Below are 24391 nucleotides of genomic sequence, written 5' to 3' on the forward strand. Positions count from 1 at the left end.
AACAGGAACGGACGCCAATATTTACCTCTCACTCCCCTGGGTCCGCCCATCATCCCACCGCCACTTCTGGCTCCTCCACTGCCGCCATTTCTGGCGCCCATACAGAACGGGCCCGTGCAGCCGCCATTACCGCTTCCACTAACTACCGGAAACATCGGTTGATGCCGCCTTAATGAAGAAATTCAGTGCTCGTGTATATACGCTACATGTGGCATCTTAAAACAAAATTTGTTGTAAAATATGGAACAAAAAACATCTTCATTATCCTGGTGACATTAAAAAAAAAATCGGATTTATCCATTAAGAGTCATTCTTCCTGCAACTCCATCCAGCTCCTTCTTTCATAGCATGAAGTATGATTTGGACTCCTATATCACGTTTCGATTTATTCTCCGCCCATGAAACGGGACGGACGAACGATAAAAGCGAAATTTATTATCCGAACTCACTTCGTAGGCATCGCACGCTCGAAAATGACCTCAATTCATCAATTTCCCCACATAAGGCCACTGCATAGACACACTTTAAGTCATTATACTAGTGAAATACATGTTCAATTAAACATACATAGGTCATGCAATATAGAAGTTTAAGAGATTAACTCAAGGTTTTATAACGTCGATTTGCGAATGCGTAATATTTTCTTAAAATAGTGCGTATATTATGTAGTACGTATTCATTAAATGTGCGTGTTTTGTGATTCTTAAAGCGGGACTGCACGATTTTGTCAAATCTTTGTGAATTTATATAAAATGTGTAATAAAAAACATATAAGACATATATTTCAATATAAATTAAGATAAAAGTTAAGAAGAACATGTGTCGAAAAATGCGAAATAAGCCAGATATTTTATTCTGAAATCGAAAATGTCTGTATTATAGTCAAATTCGACAGCATGCATATCATGCATGAACGATGTGAATCTAAATTTATTTTTACGGATCATTTTAATTTCCGGCAACGATATCTATTTATACGACACACAAACACTAACTCCGATCCTCATAAAAAAGACGAATGCTTCGGTTATTGTAGGAACATATGAACGAAATATCTTCGTCACAATCGGCTCGGGGAGCTAATCTGTCTGCTGCATTTTATGAAATTGGTCTTCAATGTATACTTTTTTTCTTGCTTATTTTGTGTTCTTGTAACATATTTTGTATCAATTTATTACCATTTAACACATATAAAATTCGTGCAGTCCCGCTTTAATATACATATTACACAAAACTAATTGAGAGTATTCTTCAAAAAGTCGTCGCACACATAAGTCATTTCTTTACATTCATTTACACATTAATGTTATTCAATCGTTTAACCACGGGTGGTCGGACGGAAGGACATGTGCAATTTATCATGTTTCCCATTACATGTGGGCATGTAAATAAACAGGTCAAAACTTATAATGAAATAGAGACAATGGCGTTGCCTATGTGTTATACCATAACATGAAGTACAAAATGTCATCCACGCATATTGAGAATTTTGATAAGAATACCATCGACGGGGTCATCTGTTATTTGTCTTTTTATTTTAACACCGTATGAGTGTATTTTAAAATTTGCCGCATTAAGACACTATTGAATTAGTTGAATGCTAAACCCATTTCTTTATGAAAGCGGTGATACAACTCGGAACCCCTCGACCAAACGATGGACACTCTATTAGCCGCGTTTTTGGAATATTGGGTTTAATACATATGCTTTATAAACGTCTCAAATTAGTATGTGCAGTCCGCATAGGCTTATCAGGGACGACACTTCCCGCCAAGACAGGGACGACACTTCCCACCAAGACAGAGACGACACTTCCCGCCAAGACAGGGACGACACTTCCCGCCAAGACAGGGACGACACTTCCCGCCAAGACAGGGACGACACTTCCCGCCAAGACAGGGACGACACTTCCCGCCAAGACAGGGACGACACTTCCCGCCAAGACAGGGACGACACTTCCCGCCAAGACAGGGACGACACTTCCCGCCAAGACAGGGACGACACTTCCCGCCAAGACAGGGACGACACTTCCCGCCAAGACAGGGACGACACTTCCCGCCAAGACTGGTAATTTCGTCTAGAAGACACTTCTTTTAAACAGTAAATTCCTTAAAAGCGGAAACTGTCGTCCCTGATTAGCATGCGCGAACTCCTTTTAACATCATTTATGCATTAAGCTCCGTTTTACAAGAACGAGCCTCAAAATCAAAAAGTTAAAATCAAAAAACGAAATAACAGTACTTTCGCTTCCCAGACACATTGGCCCGAAACAACTAAAAGACGCCCCGCTTACGACGTTAATAGCTCCTCATGCGTCCATCCCGCAAACTGAAGCGCTCCCGTCACTGTCTCCAACCGACGCTGCATTTCAGGGATCACCACTCCCGCCACTGCCTCCGGTTCCTGAACCAGATCCCCAAGAGTCTATTCCAGCACTTGCGCCGTGACCGCTCCCGGATAATGAGAGCCCGTTTCCGCTTGAAGAGCTCATACCGGATGCTGAAGTGGTTGGTTCTTTTGTGGTTTGTTCCAAATTTCGCTGTGACGCGGAATGTTGCGAAGATCCTAGAATGGTATTCGTGGAGAGTCCATACTTTTGCTCTAAAGTGAAAATGCTTAAACATGTAATGCATCACCATCAATATCATCATCATCATCATCATCATCATCATCATCATCATCATCATCATCATCATCATCATAATAATAATAATAATAATAACCATCATCATCATCATTATCAGAACCGACATCATGATCATAATCATCAAATACAATAGCATCCCCGTCGCTACCATCATCAACCGACACATCATCATCATCATCATCATGGATATCTTCATAATCATCATCAACATCATGAGCAACATGTTATAATCAACCTTATCATCATCATTAGAAGCAGCCTCAGAAGCAGTAGCACCACCACCTACATCATAATCAATCGGCACCATCATAAAAATCATTACTATTCTCATCCTTCTACAATTCTTCGTCAGCATCATCACTTCCACAAACATTACCCGCTCAAAATAAAACTCACCCCACCATCATCATCACCAACATTACCACAGATCAAGTGATAATTCTACACGGCTCTGAATCCACGCATGCGCACGTCTGACAGCCAGTCTCATCTGTTAGTGTGTAGCCATCGTTGCACGACAACATGCACGTGTCGTTGCACTTTCGGTACGTGTCGCCCCTGATCGGAAGTACAACTGGTTCGTGTAAGTAAATAACATCGATCTTAATCTTCTAAGTTAACTCAAGTTTTGTTTTTAATGCAAACGTCATACATAATACATATCCTTTTGAAAATAGCTAAAATACGTTTAGTTGAAATAATGATGCGAAAGTCTAAGAATTGTTTGGTGAATACGGGCCCGGGATAAAATCAAGTTCTATTTATTAAGAAAATAACGATAAATTTTCACAATTACAGCACTCATAAAACAAAACAAAAACAGTATTATCATCACTGTACCAGTCCAAATAAGTAGAATCAAAATCGACGCCCAAATGACATCCGACCCATTTGTGAATAACAGCGTCAAGAATACTTACTAGTACTAGTATGTCATTATTATTGGCACTAAAACAGCGCTGCACCTCGCGCGTGTTACTATTTTGCAAAAGACGTCATTTCCTAAAACGTAAAATATAAAAGGGCTGTCCGATGTTTGAGAACACTGTTACTAAATATGCATTAAGAAGCTCATATGTCTACCATATTAACCTCAATTGAGTAAAGGCTTATCAACGCCGTGGTGTTATGGACATGGTGTCCGCCTAGCGACCGGGAGGTCACGGGTTCGATCCCCTGTGGGAGCGTTCTTTAGATTTCCTCCAAAAGACACCAAGTACTGTTTCTAGGCCCAGGAAACGAACTCGAGAGCATTTCAAATAAGTAGTAAGTACTTTCAGTGCAATCGAGCTAAAATAAATAGGTTTAAACTAACGCGGCTTTCTGTCAATATGGGCGTAAAAGAAGGCTTTTTCAACCCGTGTTCTTAAAATGGCAGTCCGTGACAGTTACACGAATAAAACATACAGATTACGGTTAGTTTTAGTGATATTTTACCCTATCTTGGTTCGACTGTTTCGACTGTTTGCGCTTAAATTATAACATACAGGTCCGTTTTCTGGTAAACACTGGTATCGGATTTCCGAAAGCGCGACTGAAGTTGAACTGTAGGAAAATGTTTGATATCAAATATATGATCAAAATTTGAATTGCTACGAATCTGCTGTTAATAATATGTAATAACCGACATGTACCTAAATTATTTAGAGATGCTTAACTTAAAATAGACATTTAAATAAATAATTTCAGTACTTTGAAATTCTTTCGTAAGGGTTTATAAATTGGTGTTGTGGTGCATGTTATTAAACTTAAGTATTTACGCTATGATGATTTTTTCTTTCTCAATCTAAACGTTTTTTAATCATCTAAAATAACTTAAGGTCAGAATTGTATTTAAACAATTCTTTGTGTCTTCCACGCGTCCTTTATTTAAAACTGGCCGTAACTATGTTCATTTTTATCTAGTTTTTTGGACACTACAAAATAAAATCGTAACTGAACTTTTAAATAATACGGACTAAGGACTTTGTTTCTTAATGAAATATTTCAGAAATATTCCCTGAGCAGGAATGTTCACGATCGAACGATCTTCACATCGAAATAACCCTTAAAGGCGCAAACATGTTACGTTCTGACATTTGTAAATACTTAATTGCATTAATGTCTTAAATGACAGACAGACATTTTATTTAAGACGTGTACATAGTACATCACCTAAACACATACATTTGCAAAGAACATGTTAACATGATAAGGAATTAATATTACCGTAATTTGTGAAAAAATGAACCAACAGTTTGGAAAAAGGTAAGTTACCATAAATGACGATACCATTTCTTTAATATCATAACTCACAGGAACAAACCTATCGTTAATGTAGAATTTAAAATAACTAAATTCAGTCGTAACTATAACTTGTCGTATGATGGTAAATAAAACAGTGCCCTTATCAAAAATACCGCTGACTTCAAATTCGCTGGTCGGACCTTGTTCGTCCACCTCTGATTGCGCTATACGGAGAGATACGGAGGGGGGGGGTGTCAGACGGATGACCTTAATACCTTCATGTAACTCTCTATGTGCACAACGACAGAGAGTGGATATGGGTCAAATTGATAACCGTGAAAAGTCGCCATTTGATAGATAAACAAGTTCATAATCGAATAAATAAGTAGATTCATATTGAAGTGTTTTAGCATAATTAATTAGCATATATCGCTGTCAATAAACGAATATCTCAACCTTATTTGAGCAAAAATACAAATGAATTTTGCTGAAAGAAATATATATGTACGCGTTATATATTCATTTATTAATGATTTGTCTTCGGATAGACCATCCGAATGCTCGACCAACCTACCGACCGACCACCCAATCGACGGCTAAATTACAAACTAACAAGGAGAAATTTTAATATATTTTTTTGTATCGCGTCATGGGAAAACGGGGCTTAATGCGCGGGAGTAAAGTGTCGTCCAAGATTGGCCTGTGCAGTCCGATATTGCTAATCAGGGTCGACACTTGCCAATGTTATGGTATTTTGCGTTTAACTAAGTCTCTTCTAAGCGAAAATCTAGGTAAGGAAGAAAGTATCGTCCCTGATTAGCTCGGGTAGACTGCAAGGCTAATATGTTACGACACTTAACGCACAAGCATTAAGCCCTGTTTCCCCAGAGCGAGACTAAGATGCATAGATCATCATCCGATTGGTTACTATGATGGCACGGCTTTGAAAGTATGTATGCTATTAAACCGTCCAATGACTGCTGGGTGGTTGGCAGCTTATCCCTGACAGCTGGTGCTTAAAATGTCAAATAAGGATTTGTTCACAAATATTCCTAGTTTTTGTAAATGTCATTACATGTATTTGAAGTTATTTTTGAGTGTGTTGCTATTGAAATTCTGAGTAAATTCAAATCGAAGTATGCAGCGATATTTTGTCATGTAATCTTGCTTTTGCAAATAATTGTTAATGACTATTTCAAAGGGCGTAACCGGAGAAGATCACACACATATTTTATTACTATGCAAGGTAAAATTTACTTCATTTAATCTATTTTGGCTATGGTTATGGTTGTTTTTATCTATTAAACGCTTTTATTATTGTCTCGCTATAAATATAAACTTATTGTAGAAGATAACGTAAGCTTCTCTGGGATCTTAAATTAATCCGACTCGCGTCCGAAATATTACGAATCGACGGATTAATTCAAATACACAATAAACCATCTTTGTATTCTCTCCGCTGTCTTATCCTTATCATTATAATCAGCAGCAATAAATATAGTGTTATGAACATGTGTGTTATAATGATCACCATCATCATCATAGAAATAATCACAAATGTTTATCTTCATCATCAGTCATCATCATCAGTCTTTCTCACTATTATAATCTTAATAACCGCCATTTTCATCTCCGGCATATAACGATTTCAACGACAAATACACTTGTTTGTGAAATCAAGCGCCAATCACTAGTTTACAAACACCGTGCTCTGAACGTTATTCTACTAAGTCTGTGTGCATTACATTTTTTGGGGTACCCACATGTTGTGTTGCTGATGACATAAATGTGCAGAGGTTAATGAAATAATGAGCATTTTAATTCACAAAGCATCATTTATTTTTTATTATGCAACGTAATGTGTTTTAATTCCGCGCATACATATACATATATTGATTGGATACAAGTGATATGGTGTATCGGGGAGTTGTATGACATTGTTGAATGAAAGACATTGTAGAAACATACACGACAGCATTTTTTAATATAAATGTACACACTCATCCTTAACTATAAATTCACGTCTGAAAAGCTTATCAAATTGAATAATGTAATGCATCCATCCATGCCAAAGATTTAATATTTAAAATATACACATATACACGCAAGTTTAATGGTTAACACAACGATTTACGGGTGCTCCATATAACGACCAAATATCAGTTGCTATGTATTAAAATTTCGTTGCCATACTTGAACATCGAGGTAACCATGGTTTAGGAACGATACTGAGAATGCTCCCTACAAAAAGTGAAAATATGCTAATTTTCTAATGCTACACGTTTTTCATGGTGGGAACTCCGTTCGGTAATTTCTTGACTTTGTTGAACGAGAAGTAGTTCTTGTAGGAAGCCGCCTTGTTGCACCCATACACGAGCATCTTGTAGAGCAGGTGATCAAACACGAGCATGTCACGAGTCTCCGTCCTGTGCCACGTGACGCTGAGTTGACTGCAGCACTCGGAACCCTGAAATGCACGTTCTAAAAACTGTTAAGTTTGTATTTAATAGGGCAGGGTAGAGCAACAGTATACTATTATAATAAAACCAGTGCCCCAATATAATTATTTGGGGAATAGGGTTTTCAACAATTGATTATGAAAAATAGGGTTATTTCATTCTTGAAATAGGGTGAAATGAGTTATAAAAATGAATACCTCAAAATCATCGCTGCTTTACTTCTGTTGAAGCTGCACACTTGTATTGATTAAATGAAACTGTAAACTATTATAATAAACTTTAACAAGAGTTCCGCGGTCGGAGATGACCGCATTGAAGCCGGATTTTTGATTTAAATGACAGGAAAGTACCTTTCGTGTTTTTGTCAATGCAATACTTAAATTACTGAAATATTGTTCAAAGGTCAAAATGAAATGTAAGTACTTTTCAAGGCATGAGCAAACCTTGTGTTATGTTTTGAATGCATGCATATACATGAACAACAATAACATTTAAGGTCACAAATATGAACTTGAATTGACAATTAGGAAAGTTTGATCTCAATTTTTTTATTAGCAAATTAGTAAGATATTGTTTGAAGTTTCCATCAATTTCATTATCAAATGTAAGAAAATAAACTTAGATGAAATAATACTATTTATTGTTTTGCTTGCACATACCTACACAGAAATCCAGACAGCCTTATGATCACTCAAAAAGGTTTCTATCACACCAGTTATAAGAACTTTAACATTTTTACATTCAAGGTCACAGTGACCTTGACCTTAGAATGAATGACCTTGAAATGACCAGTGGTCATCTAAGTGTGCTTGCAAACCTTCATGTCAAGTTTGAAGACTCTATGTCCAAGCATACCAAAGTTATAACAATTTTAACATTTTAACATTTAAGGTCACAGTGACCTTGACCTTCAAATGAATGACATTGAAATGACCAGTGGTCATCTTCTAGTACTGGCCAATCTTTATTTCAAGTTTGAAGACTCTAGGTACAAGCATACCAAAGTTATAACATGAAATAAGAACTTTAACATTTTTACATTCAAGGTCACAGTGACCTTGACCTTCAAATGAATGACCTTGAAATGTCCAGTGGTTACTTACTAGTTCTGGCCAACCTTCATGTCAAGTTTCAAGACTCTAGGTCCAAGCATATCAAAGTTATAACAACTTTAACATTTTTACATTCAAGGTCACAGTGACCTTGACCTTCAAATGAATGACCTTGAAATGTCCAGTGGTTACTTTCTAGTTCTGGCCAACCTTCATGTCAAGTTTCAAGACTCTAGGTCCAAGCATAACAAAGTTATAACAACTTTAACATTTTTATATTGAAGGTCACAGTGACCTTCACCTTCAAACGAATGACCTTGAAATGACCAGTGGTCATCTGTTAATCCTGGCCAACCTTCATGTCAAGTTTGAAGACTCTAGGTCCAAGCATACCAAAGTTATACCATGAAATAAGAACTTTAACATTTTTACATTCAAGGTCACAGTGACCTTGACCTTCAAATGAATGACCTTGAAATGACCAGTGGTTACTAACTAGTTATGGCCAACCTTCATGTCAAGTTTCAAGACTCTAGGTCCAAGCATACCAAAGTTATAAGAACTTTAACATTTTTTATATTGAAGGTCACAGTGACCTTGACCTTCAAATGAATGACCTTGAAATGACCAGTGGTCATCTGTTAATCCTGGCCAACCTTCATGTCAAGTTTGAAGACTCTAGGTCCAAGCATACCAAAGTTATACCATGAAATAAGAACTTTAACATTTTCGAGCACGCCGCCACCCCGCCCGCCCGCTCGCCCCACCCCCCCCGCCCGCCCGACAACATCAATCTATAAGCCGAGATTTTTTCGAAAAAAATCCGGCTAATAAACTGATGTTTCATAACATCTTTAATCCTTGAAACTGTCCATAATATAAACATAAAAAACCGATGTTAACTGACATATTTGTAACATTCAAACATATAGACTGATATTTTGGCGCACCAGTCGCGGACGTCTTTCGACCTCTTTTTGACATTTTTATTTCGCATCGTTATAGAAACTGAAAGTACAGAGGCTTTAAAAATACATAGACAATCATCGACAGATTAAGTCAAATTGAAAAGGCATATAGGGTACAATATACTAAATCGTTTTGGAGTGCAATGCTATACTCTCTAAAAACATGAACATCATTTATTTGAAGACACGGTTCTCTGTAGGGTCACTTGCCATGACTTTATTTTAGTATATTTCTGTGTGCATGTGGCAGGGAAAACATTGTTATTTACTAGAAATTCACTCTTTTATCTGAAGATTGGAGACTACATAAGACTTTGACAGATGGCGGGAAACCCTCATGAACTGGATGGAAGCCGGTAAATAGATGGCCGTAAAACAGTGGCTTTTGATTCGTGGCGAGTTCTTTCTTACATGTCGCGTGACCTATCTTTTTTATTCTTTAAATCAATTGGGCTTGGAATGCTCTTTAAGAAAAGGTATGGTTATGGGGGTCTCTATGCGCAAAAGTTTGACTTTATTTTTTGTTGAAGTTATTGCTTTCACATTGAAGTTGTGTAGGAAATCTTTTACTATATTGTGACCTATATGTCGTCGTAAATAATTTGGTCAGACGCTTTATTTGACTATGAAATCTAGTCCGCAGAGCGTTTGAATAACTTTGACAGTTTTCCTTCTCCGTCATCCAGGCGCTTGCTGAATGTAACGCCGCGTTACAATAATAATTCCAAATAGGAAATACCTAAAATGAGCAAAGCATTTTCGATCAAGCTATTGTATTGTACGCATTAAATTTGAAGAATTTGCGTAAATGTCAATTTGGTTGCGTGTTCAATATGCATGATATTGTATTTCTTTGCGTTTAAATATTTTAATATGGTGTAAGATGCAGATACGCAGCTTATCTTGGGGACTGTAAACGCAGCGTTGCTGCGATTATATTTCCTTATTTATTACAAAATGTGGGACGTAGATACGGTGGCATAAAGGGGACCTAGGCAATATTTTATTTAACAGTCTCTATGACGTGCGCACGTCATACAGTTGCATAAAGGGGGCATAGGCAATATTTTGTTTGACAGTCTCTATGACGTGCGCACGTCGTAGCTATGACGTGCGCACGTCATAGCTATGACGTGCGCACGCGATAGACATGACGTGCGCACGTCATAGTTATGACGTGCGCACGTCATAACTATGACGTGCGCACGCGATAGCTATGACGTGCGCACGCCATAGTTATGACGTGCGCACGTCATAACTATGACGTGCGCACGTCATAGAAATAGTCAAATAATATAACATAGGAAATATTTTATTTAACTATTTCTATGACGTGCGCACGTCATAGTTATGACGTGCGCACGTCATAACTATGGCGTGCGCACGTCATAACTATGACGTGCGCATGTCAAAGCTATGACGTGGGCAGGCATAACTATGACGTGCGCACATCATATCTATCGCGTGCGCACGTCATAGCTACGACGTGCGCACGTCATAGCTACGACGTGCGCACGTCATAGTTATGACGTGCGCACGTCATAGCCTTGACGTGCGCACGTCATAACTATGACGTGCGCACGTCATAGAAAATAGTTAAATAAAATATTTCCTATGTCCCCTTTATGCCGCCGTACGTAGATGTACGATAAACAGAAAAACAGATTACTGCCTAAAAGTTGTGAAATATATGAGACTCGGCACGAGAAAATAAGGGCTTATTTTATTCTTATATACTACAAAGCAGGAAGTTACCTTTTATTTTCTATAAATATTCTTGCTGGATGCCAAATTTAGACATAAACGGTCACATGATTTTCCGTTTAAGGGGCATACATTCAGCCGAATCTCCCTTAACAAAAAGTGTACATTTTTCATTCACATAAAAAGAAAATTTAAATAAAAAAACAACGTTCTTTTAAAGTATTTTATTGCAGTAAAACAATAATTAATATGCACTCATCGCATTTTAAAATCCTGGCATGCATTTACTGAATTATATTATAATGGATACGTTGTATATAACAATACATGTGATATAAGCGAAGGCCATTTTATTCCAAACTTACTTTCGCATCAGTTGCATCGAACGCTTAAGACTTTAGTCACTCCGGAGTCCGTTTTCGTGGGAAAAATGTTCTTGGAATATTTTATGTGCTTTTTTTCAATCGCAAGTATAATAAATGTGTATTAACATCTAACAATATAAAAAAAATAGTGCAACACGTGGGATAGGGTATTACTGTCATAAATCCTGACACTGACGTTTCATTTTACATTTGTACAACACATTTTATGTTGTGTTCACATTTTCTGAACGAAATCTTGTATTTTTACACTCTTGATTTGCACGTGTCTGAATGCGTCGTCTACAAGCTATACGCCTTATGCTGACGCTTGTGACGTAATGCGGCTACCAAACACGAAATCTGACATAGTTCGAACTCATCCACATCTATGTTTCAACTCGCGATGTCGACACTTTCCCAAGAAGTTAGATCACTGGTCTAATAAACATTTAAGGGTAGTTTACTTTAAATATTGAATTATTTCGGATACGAATACAAACTTAAGGGTTAAAATCTTAAAATGTTGTTTAGCCTGATCCATTAGGAATTATGTTTTTACGCATATAATTGAATACAACGCAACTTGATATATTGAGTGACACGTTAAGTTGTTTATTTCTATAAGAGAACATGAAACATTGTATATTATTCCAATGGGACCACTTGATGTATTTATAATACGTGAAATCCTTGAAGTTCACTATTACCAAGCTGTATCCCAGGTGTTTATTGAAATCTGACCTGGATCTAATACATTAACTGATATCTGACCTGTAATTTAGAATCCACAAGGCCAAGGCCGAGTTGCTCACAGCACCGTTAAGATAACATTAACGTTAAGCTTTACCTCCGTTAAGTACCCTAACGCAGCGTAATTTTTTCAGCAGTTAACTTCATGTTGCTGAAACAGTTTTAACGCTGACGTTAATTAACGCAGCGTTAAGACTTTTACGTCAGTGTTAAATCACACAATCCATTCCAAATTTCAACTTCCTGTTCCTGTTATCCAAAATGTCCTCCAACACAGCAGACAATTGTTTTCCTGAAATATAAAGAAAAAATACGCAATGTAAATTTTAGTACGATTGAAACTTGCAAGTTGGAAGAACTTGTAAAAGAGGAGAAAATTTTTGCAATAATAACTTATAAGTTTTCAAATACTTTGAGTAACAAAACGAAACAGGAAACATGGCTAAAGAAAGCAGAAGAGATTTATTCACAAGGGGTTGCAATGAAAAGTGCTGATGAATATAGAACAAGTGGCAAAACTTAAAAAAGGAATGTAAAACCTCTGTTACTCAGGAAATGCTTGAAAGGAAGAACACGAATGAAGGGACCGTACCAGAGGCTGCTATGGCCAACGAACAGCATGTCATAAGTTCGGAAGTTTATAAAGATTCAGCATCATTCAATGTTATAAAAGAAGGAACGGGCGGCGAAGAAGCCATTTTGAAACCTAGCTTTTTATTTTGCTTTAGACCTAAATTAAAGGTAACGGCAAAAACTGCCGTTAAACTGGCCGTTAAAAGCCAGCGTTATTTTGAGCAACCCAATGTTAAAGCTAATGCTTATTTTAACAGGCAAGTTTAATGATTAATTAAAGATACTAATTGACAAAAAAGTATGTCTTTTTATTGTACGCCACGTTCAAAATGTTTACGTTAAATGAAACATCGATTACAGTCTTACAATTGATCAGATTACATATAGCAAAATGAAAAAACGATGGCATAAATAAAATATTAGGTCAATGTTGAACCCAGGTACGTTAATTTTTCGTCACTAAATCCTAAACTACTCGACAGGGCTCGTGTATATGTTTTTCCGATACTTACTAAATAAACGTATCTGTAATCAGCAATAACCAGTATTGTCTTAAACCTTCTAAATTTCGCTGTGGTGAAGTGGATATGTCTGCCTAGCCACTGAGATGTGATGGGTTTGATCACCGCTTTCGCAGCTTTCCTTACATCTCCCCAAAAGACACCAAGTACTGTTTTTCAATGAAGTGGGCCATATAGCTTCCCAATAAGCCTTAGGCTTTCGATGAAATCGAGCTACAATAAGGTTAAAACAAAACAAGGGTTTATACTTACTATCGTCGTGAGTGAGAGGTATGTCGTCCACAAGAGCATGTTTATGCTGGATCCCGACATAATTCCAGTGGCCAATGAAGGTGTTTGAACTACAAGACATCATATAAGATCATAATTGTGTCCCCGCCTGCAAACATGTATGAAATGCCACGAGCAGTCATTTGCGCAGTCTGTTCAGAAGCTACCATGTCCGCCATTAAGATCACACAACCTCGCCCGATTTTATAGCGGACAAGGTGGTCCCGACTATACTGCGCGGCAGCACTCAGTATAATTTTGTATGCTGTAAAAAACGTTAGTACCAAAACCTAAAGCAATGGTCATGTTTTTTTTTATTTTTGACACAAGTCCTGGACTTCTTCAAGTATTAAGTATTTTTTCAAGTCAAGCCTTACCAAATGAGTATATCAATAACCTTTTCAACTTGCAACCGTCATGACTGTTAATTTGTGTAATACACATTCTGTGGCTAAAATTTTGAAGTTCCGTCCTCTAAACTTATAAAAAAGTAACGTGTTTGTACGATTTATTCGATTGGATTTATGTGATCAAAAGTATATTTCCTTCAATTCAAGCCTTATAATTTAAGCTGTGAACTGTTGGGAAAGTAACACAAGCCCCGGTTCTTTCCTCTGTTGGAGAACATGAAGTCAATTCCTATGACGACAATGAGTATGAGTAGGAACGAGATGATCGCGTATTTCGAAAGGCTCTTGATAGCGCTCTGTTATATTACACAATATGTTCAAAATATGTGCCTCATGAGTACAGTACGATAAGTAAAGACGCATATCAAACTCGTGAAGGGTTTAAATCACAAAATATGAGTCACAGTCTGGTACCTTCATTCATGAACGTAGATAAAGAATCAAGCACTTTTCGAACTAAAATATGAAGAAAGTTGTTAATCGGTAAACTTCTTTGGAATCCACTTCCACTTTTACTTAAAACTTTAAATCTATGGTTCCGGATAAAGACCAAAAACAATGATTTCGAATACAAGTACAGGTGGAAAAACCCATCAAACACAAACAGTTCGTTATCTCTAGTAATTTCGCAGTGTAACGACCCAGCTATCTGATCTTACAATATTCCAAGTAAGTTGGACATATCTGTCACAGAGGTCAAATCTAACGGCAAAGGGATTATTATCATAATAATAAACGGTAAAATAATAATAATACTTCCTAGTATTATTATTGATATTGTTGTTATTATTATAATTAGCATTATCATTATTATTATCATTTATTTATTTATTACTAAATTTGAGTCCACAGAACGCAGGCATGTCCTGCTGACACATTTAATATCACAAAAACATGTGTCATTTGTTACATTTCCAGCCCTGATAGCGATAAGTCACTACATCCGGAACATAAGCGGAACTCCCGTCCTATCCCGCCAATCGGCATAAATCTACGCTGATTATTTCTGATACGGGGCTTTTAAACGGGCATGTCATGTCGACTGGAGATCGAAATGCGCTAAATATTAGCGTATTTGTGTGCAACTGAGTTTGCCAGAAATTGTTCGTTTCATGAACATGAGTTTAAAATATGTCAGTCCCAAGAAAACTTATGCCGTCAAAGAAAGAAGTCAGACAGACGAACACATCGACTACTATATTTCCCTCCTATTTTTCGGGAAATATAAGAACAGAAGCATTCGCAGCACTTTCTCCAATGTCTTGGTCTACCGCAAATATTAAATATAAAATCAAAGTGATATGCTCTCGATAATTTTAATCAGTTCCATATGCAATTTTATCAATTTCGCCCCTCTTTTATTTGGACAATAAGCGTCCGAGTGAAGGAGATCTGACGTTTTTTCGTGGTCGTCTAGATGTTTGGTGCTACGTTATGTGGTTACGTTTGCGTTTTTGCTAGGCACTGACGGCACGTGACCGAGTAACAGCAGAATATTGTCAACGGTATCACAGAGTTGGGTTTCGAACTTCTGCATTCGTCTGAAAAAGTGTGTGTGGTATATGGAGTTAAACTATTTTATCTACAGTAAACCCGAAATAAGATTTAAAGTCTAATTGATCAACAGTAAAAAATGTTTCCGTTGATGTTGTATTTTTGTTTTTGTTTGCATTATTGAAGAACAAATATGTATTTTATTGTCGTTTGGTAGCAGTATAAACGCAAATGTTCTGATAAATATTGTTAATATACCCTTGTTTATACATAATAAAATACGACCTATGTAGATTAAGTATAGTTTGTCTCTAACAAATTGTATTAATGACATCTGTGAAAAATGTATGACAGGACTTGTGTTCACGTTGAAATCTTCATAAATATCGGGGTTTCCGTGTAGACTCATTTATACATGTCGGAATGTAATGTCTTAGGTTTTCAAAAGAATACTGTATCGTGGACAAGTGAACTGATTGATTTCTGATTTGGTAAAAAGAAAGAAGGATTTGCGTCGGTCATTTACCTTTGTGTTTGTGTTTAATTCGTGGATCGGTCGAAAAACGAAATCATCGAACATTAACGTCCCACTAATAATAATGATTTTTCAGTATGCTTTTTCGCTGACATTTATGACCGCATCCTGTTTTGATACGCAGAAAAATCATATCGTGTCACGTCATCCGGATCTATTAGATTCGCTCTAATATACCATTATTCACTGAACAAACCGATCTGTGAAAATAAATTATACATAACAAAATTGGCACGTTTTTACGAAATAATTTACAAACAGTTAACTTACATTGATAGAACATTCAGCTTCCGGTTAATGTCATCCCAATATTCTGACGTCATTTCCGGTTACGATGCAATCACACATCCGGTTTCGTCGGACACCCATATGACTGCGGAGGAAAAGATATAACATGTCAAGCGCTGACTGCAGTATATCACATGTATACATTCACTCATTTCATTGATCCTCGCATTGGGGAAATTGGGCTTAAAAACATGTGCGTACATTGGCATCCCAAATTAGCCTGTGCAGTTCGCAGAGGCTAATCGGGGATATAACATTTCGCTTATATTAAATTTTTAGAATAAAAAAAGGCTCTTCTAAACGAAAATCTAGTTTAGTCGGAAGGTGTCGTCCTTGATTAGCATGCGAAGACTGCATACTATATGGGGGTACACTTTACGCATATACATTATAAGCATTAAGCCCATTTTTATCAGAACGATACTTAAATTATAACGAAACCGGAAGATATCCTTGCTTAAAACAAGAGAAAAAGGGTAACAATGAGCATCATGCCCATAATTGATTGTTGACCTCTTAAGTGTTAACAAGACTTGCGCGCTACGTTGTCAACATCTGCGATACATCTATACCGAAAATTAACCTTTGACATATGTGTGTGACATTGACCATGTCTATAGGGAGACGGGTGTTACGAGAGACATGGTTTGCCCCATGTTAAACATTACTGGTAAGTTATTTTGATGAAGTTATGGTGAATGAACCGCTCTCGGTACCGATTATCTCTAACCAACACATGCAAACACACAAAGCTCGCATTGTGCTAGATTAATCGAGCTTTCAACAAGCGTGTTCGATATATATTTGGTATTTCAACTTCATTAATTTCAATGAAAAGGAAACAGCTGGAAAGAATCAATCAAGTCATTACTGCATTTATCTCCCTTATATACGATCGAAGACAAATACGGACATTTTCAGTCTTACCAGACGTGAAAGGTTTTCAAGTTATTACTTTGTTCTTAGTTTATAAAAATTAAGCTCGTTGTACACACCTGTCATTCATACTTTTAATTTGTAATATGCATTTAAAAACAGCATAACAAATGCAACAAAACAATTGATGGTAAAAAGAACCAATACGATTGGTATGGTGATTTCTCAGACCGCACCGCTTGAAAATAAGTATCATTTGTAATGTAAAAAAGTAGATTCTTGATACATAAATATATCATGAATACAATCGACGAATTAAGAAACTTATTTGACAGTGACAGTGTCCCTCGTTTTTTAAGATTTCATAGGTATCATCAATAAGTTTCTAATAGATTGACACATTCATGTCCGACCAAATTAGGTATCAACAGTAAGTTTCTAATAGATTGACACATTCCTGTCTGACCAGATTAATTGAGTGTTTTTTACCAAGCTGATATTAAAATCGTAATTCGTGTAAAACACCTGAAAAGCTTAGTCTTAGAAGTGACAAATGCGTTAAATCCACGTGTCATACGTTAATATGTGGAAGTTTTAATAATTACGGTATGTTTCAGAAACGGCCTGCCGGACTTACGCAAAACACAGACAACCCGATGGGCAGACATCAACGGTGAATCCTGTATACACTGTGGGTGTTTAGTAGGATATACTGGTTAGATTTGACTTTCGAAAATATATTTTAATGACTAAAAAGTCAAATAGGATGAAATCGATAGGGTCAATCAGGGCCGGTAATAAAATAAACTGCAACAATTTTTCCAAAATATTGCTTTGGTATTAAACACATTTGCATTTCACAGAACAGTATTGTATTTTTTTGCGCATGCGCGGATGTGATTTCTGGTAGATCCGGAGTCTCAAACTATCGGCAGCAGTATACGACGATATCGGGACTTAAAAAATATAAAGGTTAATACCGTCAATAGAAGCGTATATTTCTAAAATAAACATTAATATTGTAACAATCGATAGATTAAAGTGAAATACTGTTGCATTAAGTTGAGGGACGGCCAAATTATTATTGCTGCAGCATTTACGGGAAACTGTGGATGCACGTGTCGACTGTTGGAGCACGTGGCAATTTTAACAAACAGAACACTGCCTTTTTTAATTACAAATAGGACAGAATGTTTTTAAACAAATAGACATTTCAATAGCTCATGAAGAATGCATTTGCGTTAGGTGTCGTCTCATATTAGCCTGTGCGGTCCGCTGATATGATTTTTTGCTCAAATGTATTTTTCTGTAGCGAAAATCCAGTTGAGTAGAAATGTGGCGTCCCTTAAATCTGTGTTGACAGCACATGCTAATCCGAGGCGACACAAAAAGCATTTAACCCATTTTTTTCGACAGCGAGGCGGGTAACTTTTTGTGATCTTTTATAAGGGAACTTCCCGAGCCTTGGTTGCTTCTATCTACGAACTCTACGTCGATATCACTAGACGCTTGTTCCGGTGAAATGTCGATCGCCCGAGACGCTTGGTCGTCATCTGGGTCAGACGACGGAGGCGCCGTCTAATGGCGAGCTTTTCTACGGAAGCCGGATCTACCGGTCGTGAGGTCTGAATAGTTTGGCAAATAATATGCACGGTTTTGTTTCCGGTAGTGGTAGAAACAATTAGATAAGAATTGGTTGTTTGCCTAATAAGACCTTTGTCATTTATTACTGTTATTTATGTTCGACATTTGTTTTTGGTTTTGTGTGTGTCACAAACAATAAATTGAGACATTTATATAAATAGGCGACTATTAAAAAGCACAAAATTGTGACAAATAAATATAGACCAACCGGCACTTAGGAAAACAGTTAATACACCGTGGGGTCATTTATCTTGTGGAAAGTTTACTGCCATACAACTATACCAGCACAAAAGACACAAAATCAAAAACAACAAATAATGGCATTTTTTAAGTTTTCAAAACTAGTTAACCCACTCACCGGCGTCATAGACATGGCGTCTGCCTTTCGATTGCATGTGCGGTCTCTTCTGACGGATAAATTTGAGTGTTTCGTCGTCCATCTTCGTCTGCCGTTGGGTTTCCGTCAACACACCCTGTATGTCCAAAATAGTATTTTCTTTAAAAAAGAACAACAAGTACTATTTTCTGTATCCTGTTCTGGATCATATCGGAGTTCTACTGAAATCAGATCACAGTTCTCAAGAACTGATCATATAGTTATTTTATTAACTGATCATGACATATTTTATATGAACTTCCGGGTATTACAAAATATAAATTAGGTATCCGATTTGGGCAGTTATACTCAAAGTTTGAAAGTGTTTTTATTTGTTCATTACATATTTAAGCATTAAATACCTACTTTTTAATTAAGTAATGTTTCGCACTTCATTTGTTAAATGATCTGCCAAAAATCTGCTATAGTCTGCTCAAAGTAAAAGGTGTTGGTCTTTGACTGATTTCTAGTTAACATTGAGATTATATAGTTTTTGGCACCAATGTTTTTCACTATTTAAGCCATAAGAAAACGGACACAGTATAAATTAGATGCAAGTGTGTAGCTTAATGTGTGCTTTGACTATGTAACAAGGCAACACCACACTCACCCGTTTCAGGTTGAATGTATCCTGTATCTTTCCCATAAATTCCTGTGCAAACTCCGGGCACGTATAAAGCGTCTCTTTCAGCACAGACAGCTCGATCTTGTTGATATCGCAGTAGGTCAGGGCGTGAACAAAGTACAGAGACTTCCCACTGTTGGTCAGGTCTTGAACGTTCTCACCGAAAAAGGCGTCCTTACCTAAAGTGAGAAATAATCACCATCATCATTATCATATCATCATCATCATCATCATCATCATCATCATCATCATCATCATCATCATCATCATCATCATCATCATCATCATCATCATCATCATCACCATCATCATCATCATCATCATCATCATCATCATCATCATCATGAGTGGGTAACACATTAAGTGAGTTTTCAATACATGTCCGGAAACAATTAGGAGGAGTAAACCAAAAGAGGAAATTTTAAAGCGTAAAAGGGGGTAACCGCTGCGGAGAGTTTGTAACCAATAGGGTATGTAACCGCAAACCCTTGGGAATGTAAAGTTGGCTAGATTCTTGGAATAAGAACGCCATGTATACCTGCCGAGACTCTCTGGAAGGCGGGGCAGTTGTTAAGCAGATTCCGATTGAGATGAAGGCAGATATCCACCTGCAGACACTCCGGAAAACTCTTTGAAACCTGTATGAACAGAACCATATGTTTGCCTGTTTGCTATTCGAAAATTAATATTCTATAAAAAAACATATGTTCAGAATGTTAACAAGCTTACTGTAAGTAAAGATACATTTTGCAATAAATTATAGACATAACGTTGCTTATCAACCAATTAAGATTTAAAGGGATCTTTTCACGCTTTGGTAAATTGACAAAATTGAAAAAAGTTGTTTCAGATTCGTAATTTTTCGTTTTAGTTATGATATTTGTGAGGAAACAGTAATACTGAACATTAACCATGCTCTAATATAGCCATTATATGCATCTTTTGACGATTTTAAAACCTAAAAATTATAAAGCGTTGCAACGCGAAACGATTGAATAATTTGGAGAGTTTTGTTTTTTTCGTTAAATTTTGTGAAACTACGAAGATTGCTTATATAAGGTATAAAATACATCAAGAAATTGGACTCGGCGGAATAGCTCAGTAGGCTAGAGCGTTTTTACTTCAGGACTCTGGCAGGACTCCAGAGGTCACTGGTTCGAAACCTGCTCCGGGCAATGTTCTTTTCCTTTTTTTAATTTTTTTCTTGATTTTTTACTTGAGCTTTTACGATCCAATGTTTACATTTATCAATATAAAGCATTTAATGAATAAGTTAAAAAAATGCCAAAATCTGTGAAAAGGCCCCTTTAAGTAAATAGGATTTAACAATCTGCAAGTGCAATTTTAAAATTCTCATTTATTTTCCTGATCCTCAAAACTATTTAACAATTTTAGAGATAAATGCGCCGAAAAGGACCACTAAGAACTAAAGAATACATATGAGGCAAATTTAGAGGAGTTAATACCACGTCCGGCTATAAGGGTTGGGCATCCTATATGAGGACATTTAAAGGAACATCACCGCTTACTCGAAGTTTTAAATTATCATTATGGGGTGGGCGGTTTTAAAATTCGCACGTTAAGACATCTTTTTCGGAGTGGGCGGAGGTGAATTGTAAATACTCCGCCCTCTAATCCCCACACAACTAAACGACCTCTCTGCACTTATAAATCATTTCTTTTTAAAAATAGTAAGCTCGCCATACTGTGTTCATGTCGATTTCATTGGTATACGCCGACGTATGCTTAAAGCTCTCTTGTAGACGCGAAGCGAGGTTTTTGGGCAGATGGTGAAAGTTGATAAACTCTTTGATGCTCTTGGTTTTATCATGGTATTCGTCCGATCCCAGATACACTCTCATCATAATCGAGCTACCGTTGCCAAAGATAGCGGCGCTTAGAAGAGCTGTTATGAGAGGCGAAAATAGTGTTTATAAAAAATATCGTTTCCAAATATAGTATTTCAAAGATTTTTTTTTTTGAAAATAGTGTTCCGAGAAATAGTGTTTCTAAGGAGCTAAGCCACTTAATATTTTTGCAGGTTCTGATTCAGATAGGCATCGTATTGGGCAAAATATAAAAATAAGATTAACACGTGCCTAACAAAAGAACTTTTATTTTTTTTAATCATAATACATTACAAAAAGCACTAAAACTGAAAATGATGTAGTCATTAAGTAAATTTGGCCGCCGCGGAACGCACGCTTAAAGTTTTTGCATTCTGTTGATTTTGAACAAATGGTAAAATTGAAGACAATTATGACACAATATGTGTATAATTTATGACTTGTTTATTACACAATACTATTGTTGATTGCAATATGTGATTCAACGAGTTTGTTTCTATACATATCCGGTTTGAATGAAATGTTTCTTTACATATCCGGTTTGAATGAAAGCAACATGCAAAGATGACGTCACATTAGTTAATGTTATGTTCTACTGTATATCATATAATAATAACATGATCTCTTAATGTATGAACCATTCTGTGACGAAATAGGATATTTTTCTCAGATGAAATATATAATGCGAATAAAATAGCTCTACATTAAAAATGAGGTAGGCTCTGCGAAAACGGGGTTTAGTGAATTCGCACTTTCCTACTTATCTGGGTGTTCGCTAAAAAGAGACTTCCTTTAAAAGGAAAAATACCAAGAAAGCGTCAAAAGTTGTTTCCCAGATCAGCGTGTGCAGTCCGATTGCATTAAGCTCCATATTCCCAGAACAAGGCTGAAAGGTAAATATGAATCAAATAGAATCTTACACCCATGCAACATAGCAAAAATGGAGAATATTTTCTCGGCGTTGGTGTTTGGGGAGACGCTTTTCTAGCCAACCTGCTTCAAACCGCAAATGTGAGAGCGACCGAAACATGTTCACGGACAATTACATGTACTTAATGAGAGCAACCGCAAATGTTAACAACTTTCCCAAAGAAAGAAATAAAAACGACCACCAATGTTTAAAAGGATATGTAAAAACTGGGCATAATGCATGTGCGTAAAGTGTCGTCCCAGATTAGCCTGTGCAGTCCGCACAGACTAATCAGGGACGACACTTTCCGCTTTAATGGCATTTTTTGTTTAAAGGAAGTCTCTTTTGACCGAAAATCTAGTTTAAGCGGAAAGTGTCGTCCCTGATTAGCCTGTGCGGACTGCACATGCATTATGCCCAGTTTTTACAAAAAAAAGACACATTTGATCCAAGCTCTGAGCAAACGGTTTTATGCATGTGCTTAACGTACCGTCCCAGATTAGCCTGTGAAGTCCGCACAGGCTGATAGGAGATGTGCTTAACGTACCGTCCCAGATTAGCCTGTGAAGTCCGCACAGGCTGATAGGAGATGTGCTTAACGTACCGTCCCAGATTAGCCTGTGAAGTCCGCACAGGCTGATAGGAGATGTGCTTAACGTACCGTCCCAGATAAGCCTGTGAATTCCGCACAGGCTGATAGGAGACAACTTGTTCCACTGTAATTGTATTTCTCGTTTAGAGAAAGTCTCTTGTAAGCGAAAATCCAGTTTAGGCGGAAAGTTTTGTCCTGTAAACGAAACAAGTTATAAAAGCGGAAAGTGTCGTTCCTGATTAGCCTGTGCGGTCTGCACGGGCTGATCTGGGACGACACTTTAAGCACTTTTATTAAACTGCCTTTTAACAGATCAAGGCCCATATATATTATAACGCAAAGTTTAATTCAATTTAATATCCCAAGACATCTATTGATTTCACTCATACTATAAGATTCCTTCATCGGGTTCTTTAAGCATTACGTATCGCGTCAATAATTATCTAAACGCTAGAATCGATTTATCGAGAAAATCATGGGAAAAGGCGAGTTAATTAATTAATATTCACGTTTGCCCCTTTGATAAATGTGCTCACTGACACAATCGCGCGCAGAAAATAAATACACAGTCAATATCTGTTTGTTAAATACTAATGTTGACACCATACTGCCTCCTACCAAGAATATTAGAGGTTGTAATTACATATCGATTAAGGAATGATCCTCGTTCTGGGAAAACCGGGCTTAATGCGTGGGCGTATAGTGTCGTTCCAGATTAGCCTGTGCAGTCCGCAGTAGAGCCAGTGAAGCCGGAACTTTCCGCATAAACTGCTTTTAGATAATAAGAGACTTCCTCTAAACGAAACATTCCATAAAATACGAAATTTGGGACGATATTTCACGCAATTGTATTAAAGGTAACCTTCAGCGACAATATCAAGTTGCTTTGAACAAGATTGCATCATAGTATAGTTGCATGTAACCAAATAAAATACGGAAAAATCCGACGTTTTACTTGTTAATAAACAACGAATTACTTTTTTTCTTCAAACATTAGGATGAGCGACAATTTATATATTTGCATTTAATTTATGTGAAGCATATTCTGATTACTATATGGTAGTATATAACAGTTAAGGCTAGATTGCACTTTACCGGTACGCAGTTGTTTACCATTATCGACAAAGCGGGATTTTCGGGGCGGTAGCCCCCGATACTACTGTAAGGAAATATATAGGATAAAAAGGATTATTAGCTGTTGCGTTTGGTGTTATGTGTTAGGTGTTGCGGGTAAGAATTAGGGTACGCTTTTCCGTTCT

At 37.0% G+C, this 24391-nt stretch overlaps 2 protein-coding genes and 1 long non-coding RNA gene across 3 annotated transcripts in view; all 3 read right to left on the minus strand.

Annotated features, from left to right (window-relative positions):
- LOC127843022 (uncharacterized) overlaps positions 1–24391 on the minus strand; it is a 118663-nt gene that overhangs the window by 32340 nt on the left and 61932 nt on the right. The gene's annotated exons all lie outside the window — the stretch shown is intronic.
- Positions 7192–14514, minus strand: LOC127843044 (uncharacterized). The gene is made up of 3 exons (XR_008032062.1): positions 14360–14514; positions 13518–13644; positions 7192–7340 (listed from the first exon to the last, which is right to left on the minus strand). It is a non-coding gene; the product is annotated as an uncharacterized LOC127843044 (long non-coding RNA).
- LOC127843026 (potassium voltage-gated channel subfamily H member 6-like) lies at positions 18625–20444 on the minus strand. The gene is made up of 4 exons (XM_052372853.1): positions 20322–20444; positions 19769–19962; positions 19141–19255; positions 18625–18763 (listed from the first exon to the last, which is right to left on the minus strand). Exons 1-4 carry the CDS (start codon positions 20437–20439, stop codon positions 18717–18719), a joined length of 474 nt encoding a protein of 157 aa, XP_052228813.1. The 5' UTR covers positions 20440–20444; the 3' UTR covers positions 18625–18716.

The sequence above is a fragment of the Dreissena polymorpha genome, chromosome 8 (assembly GCF_020536995.1).
Source record: "Dreissena polymorpha isolate Duluth1 chromosome 8, UMN_Dpol_1.0, whole genome shotgun sequence".
Taxonomy (NCBI): domain Eukaryota; kingdom Metazoa; phylum Mollusca; class Bivalvia; order Myida; family Dreissenidae; genus Dreissena; species Dreissena polymorpha.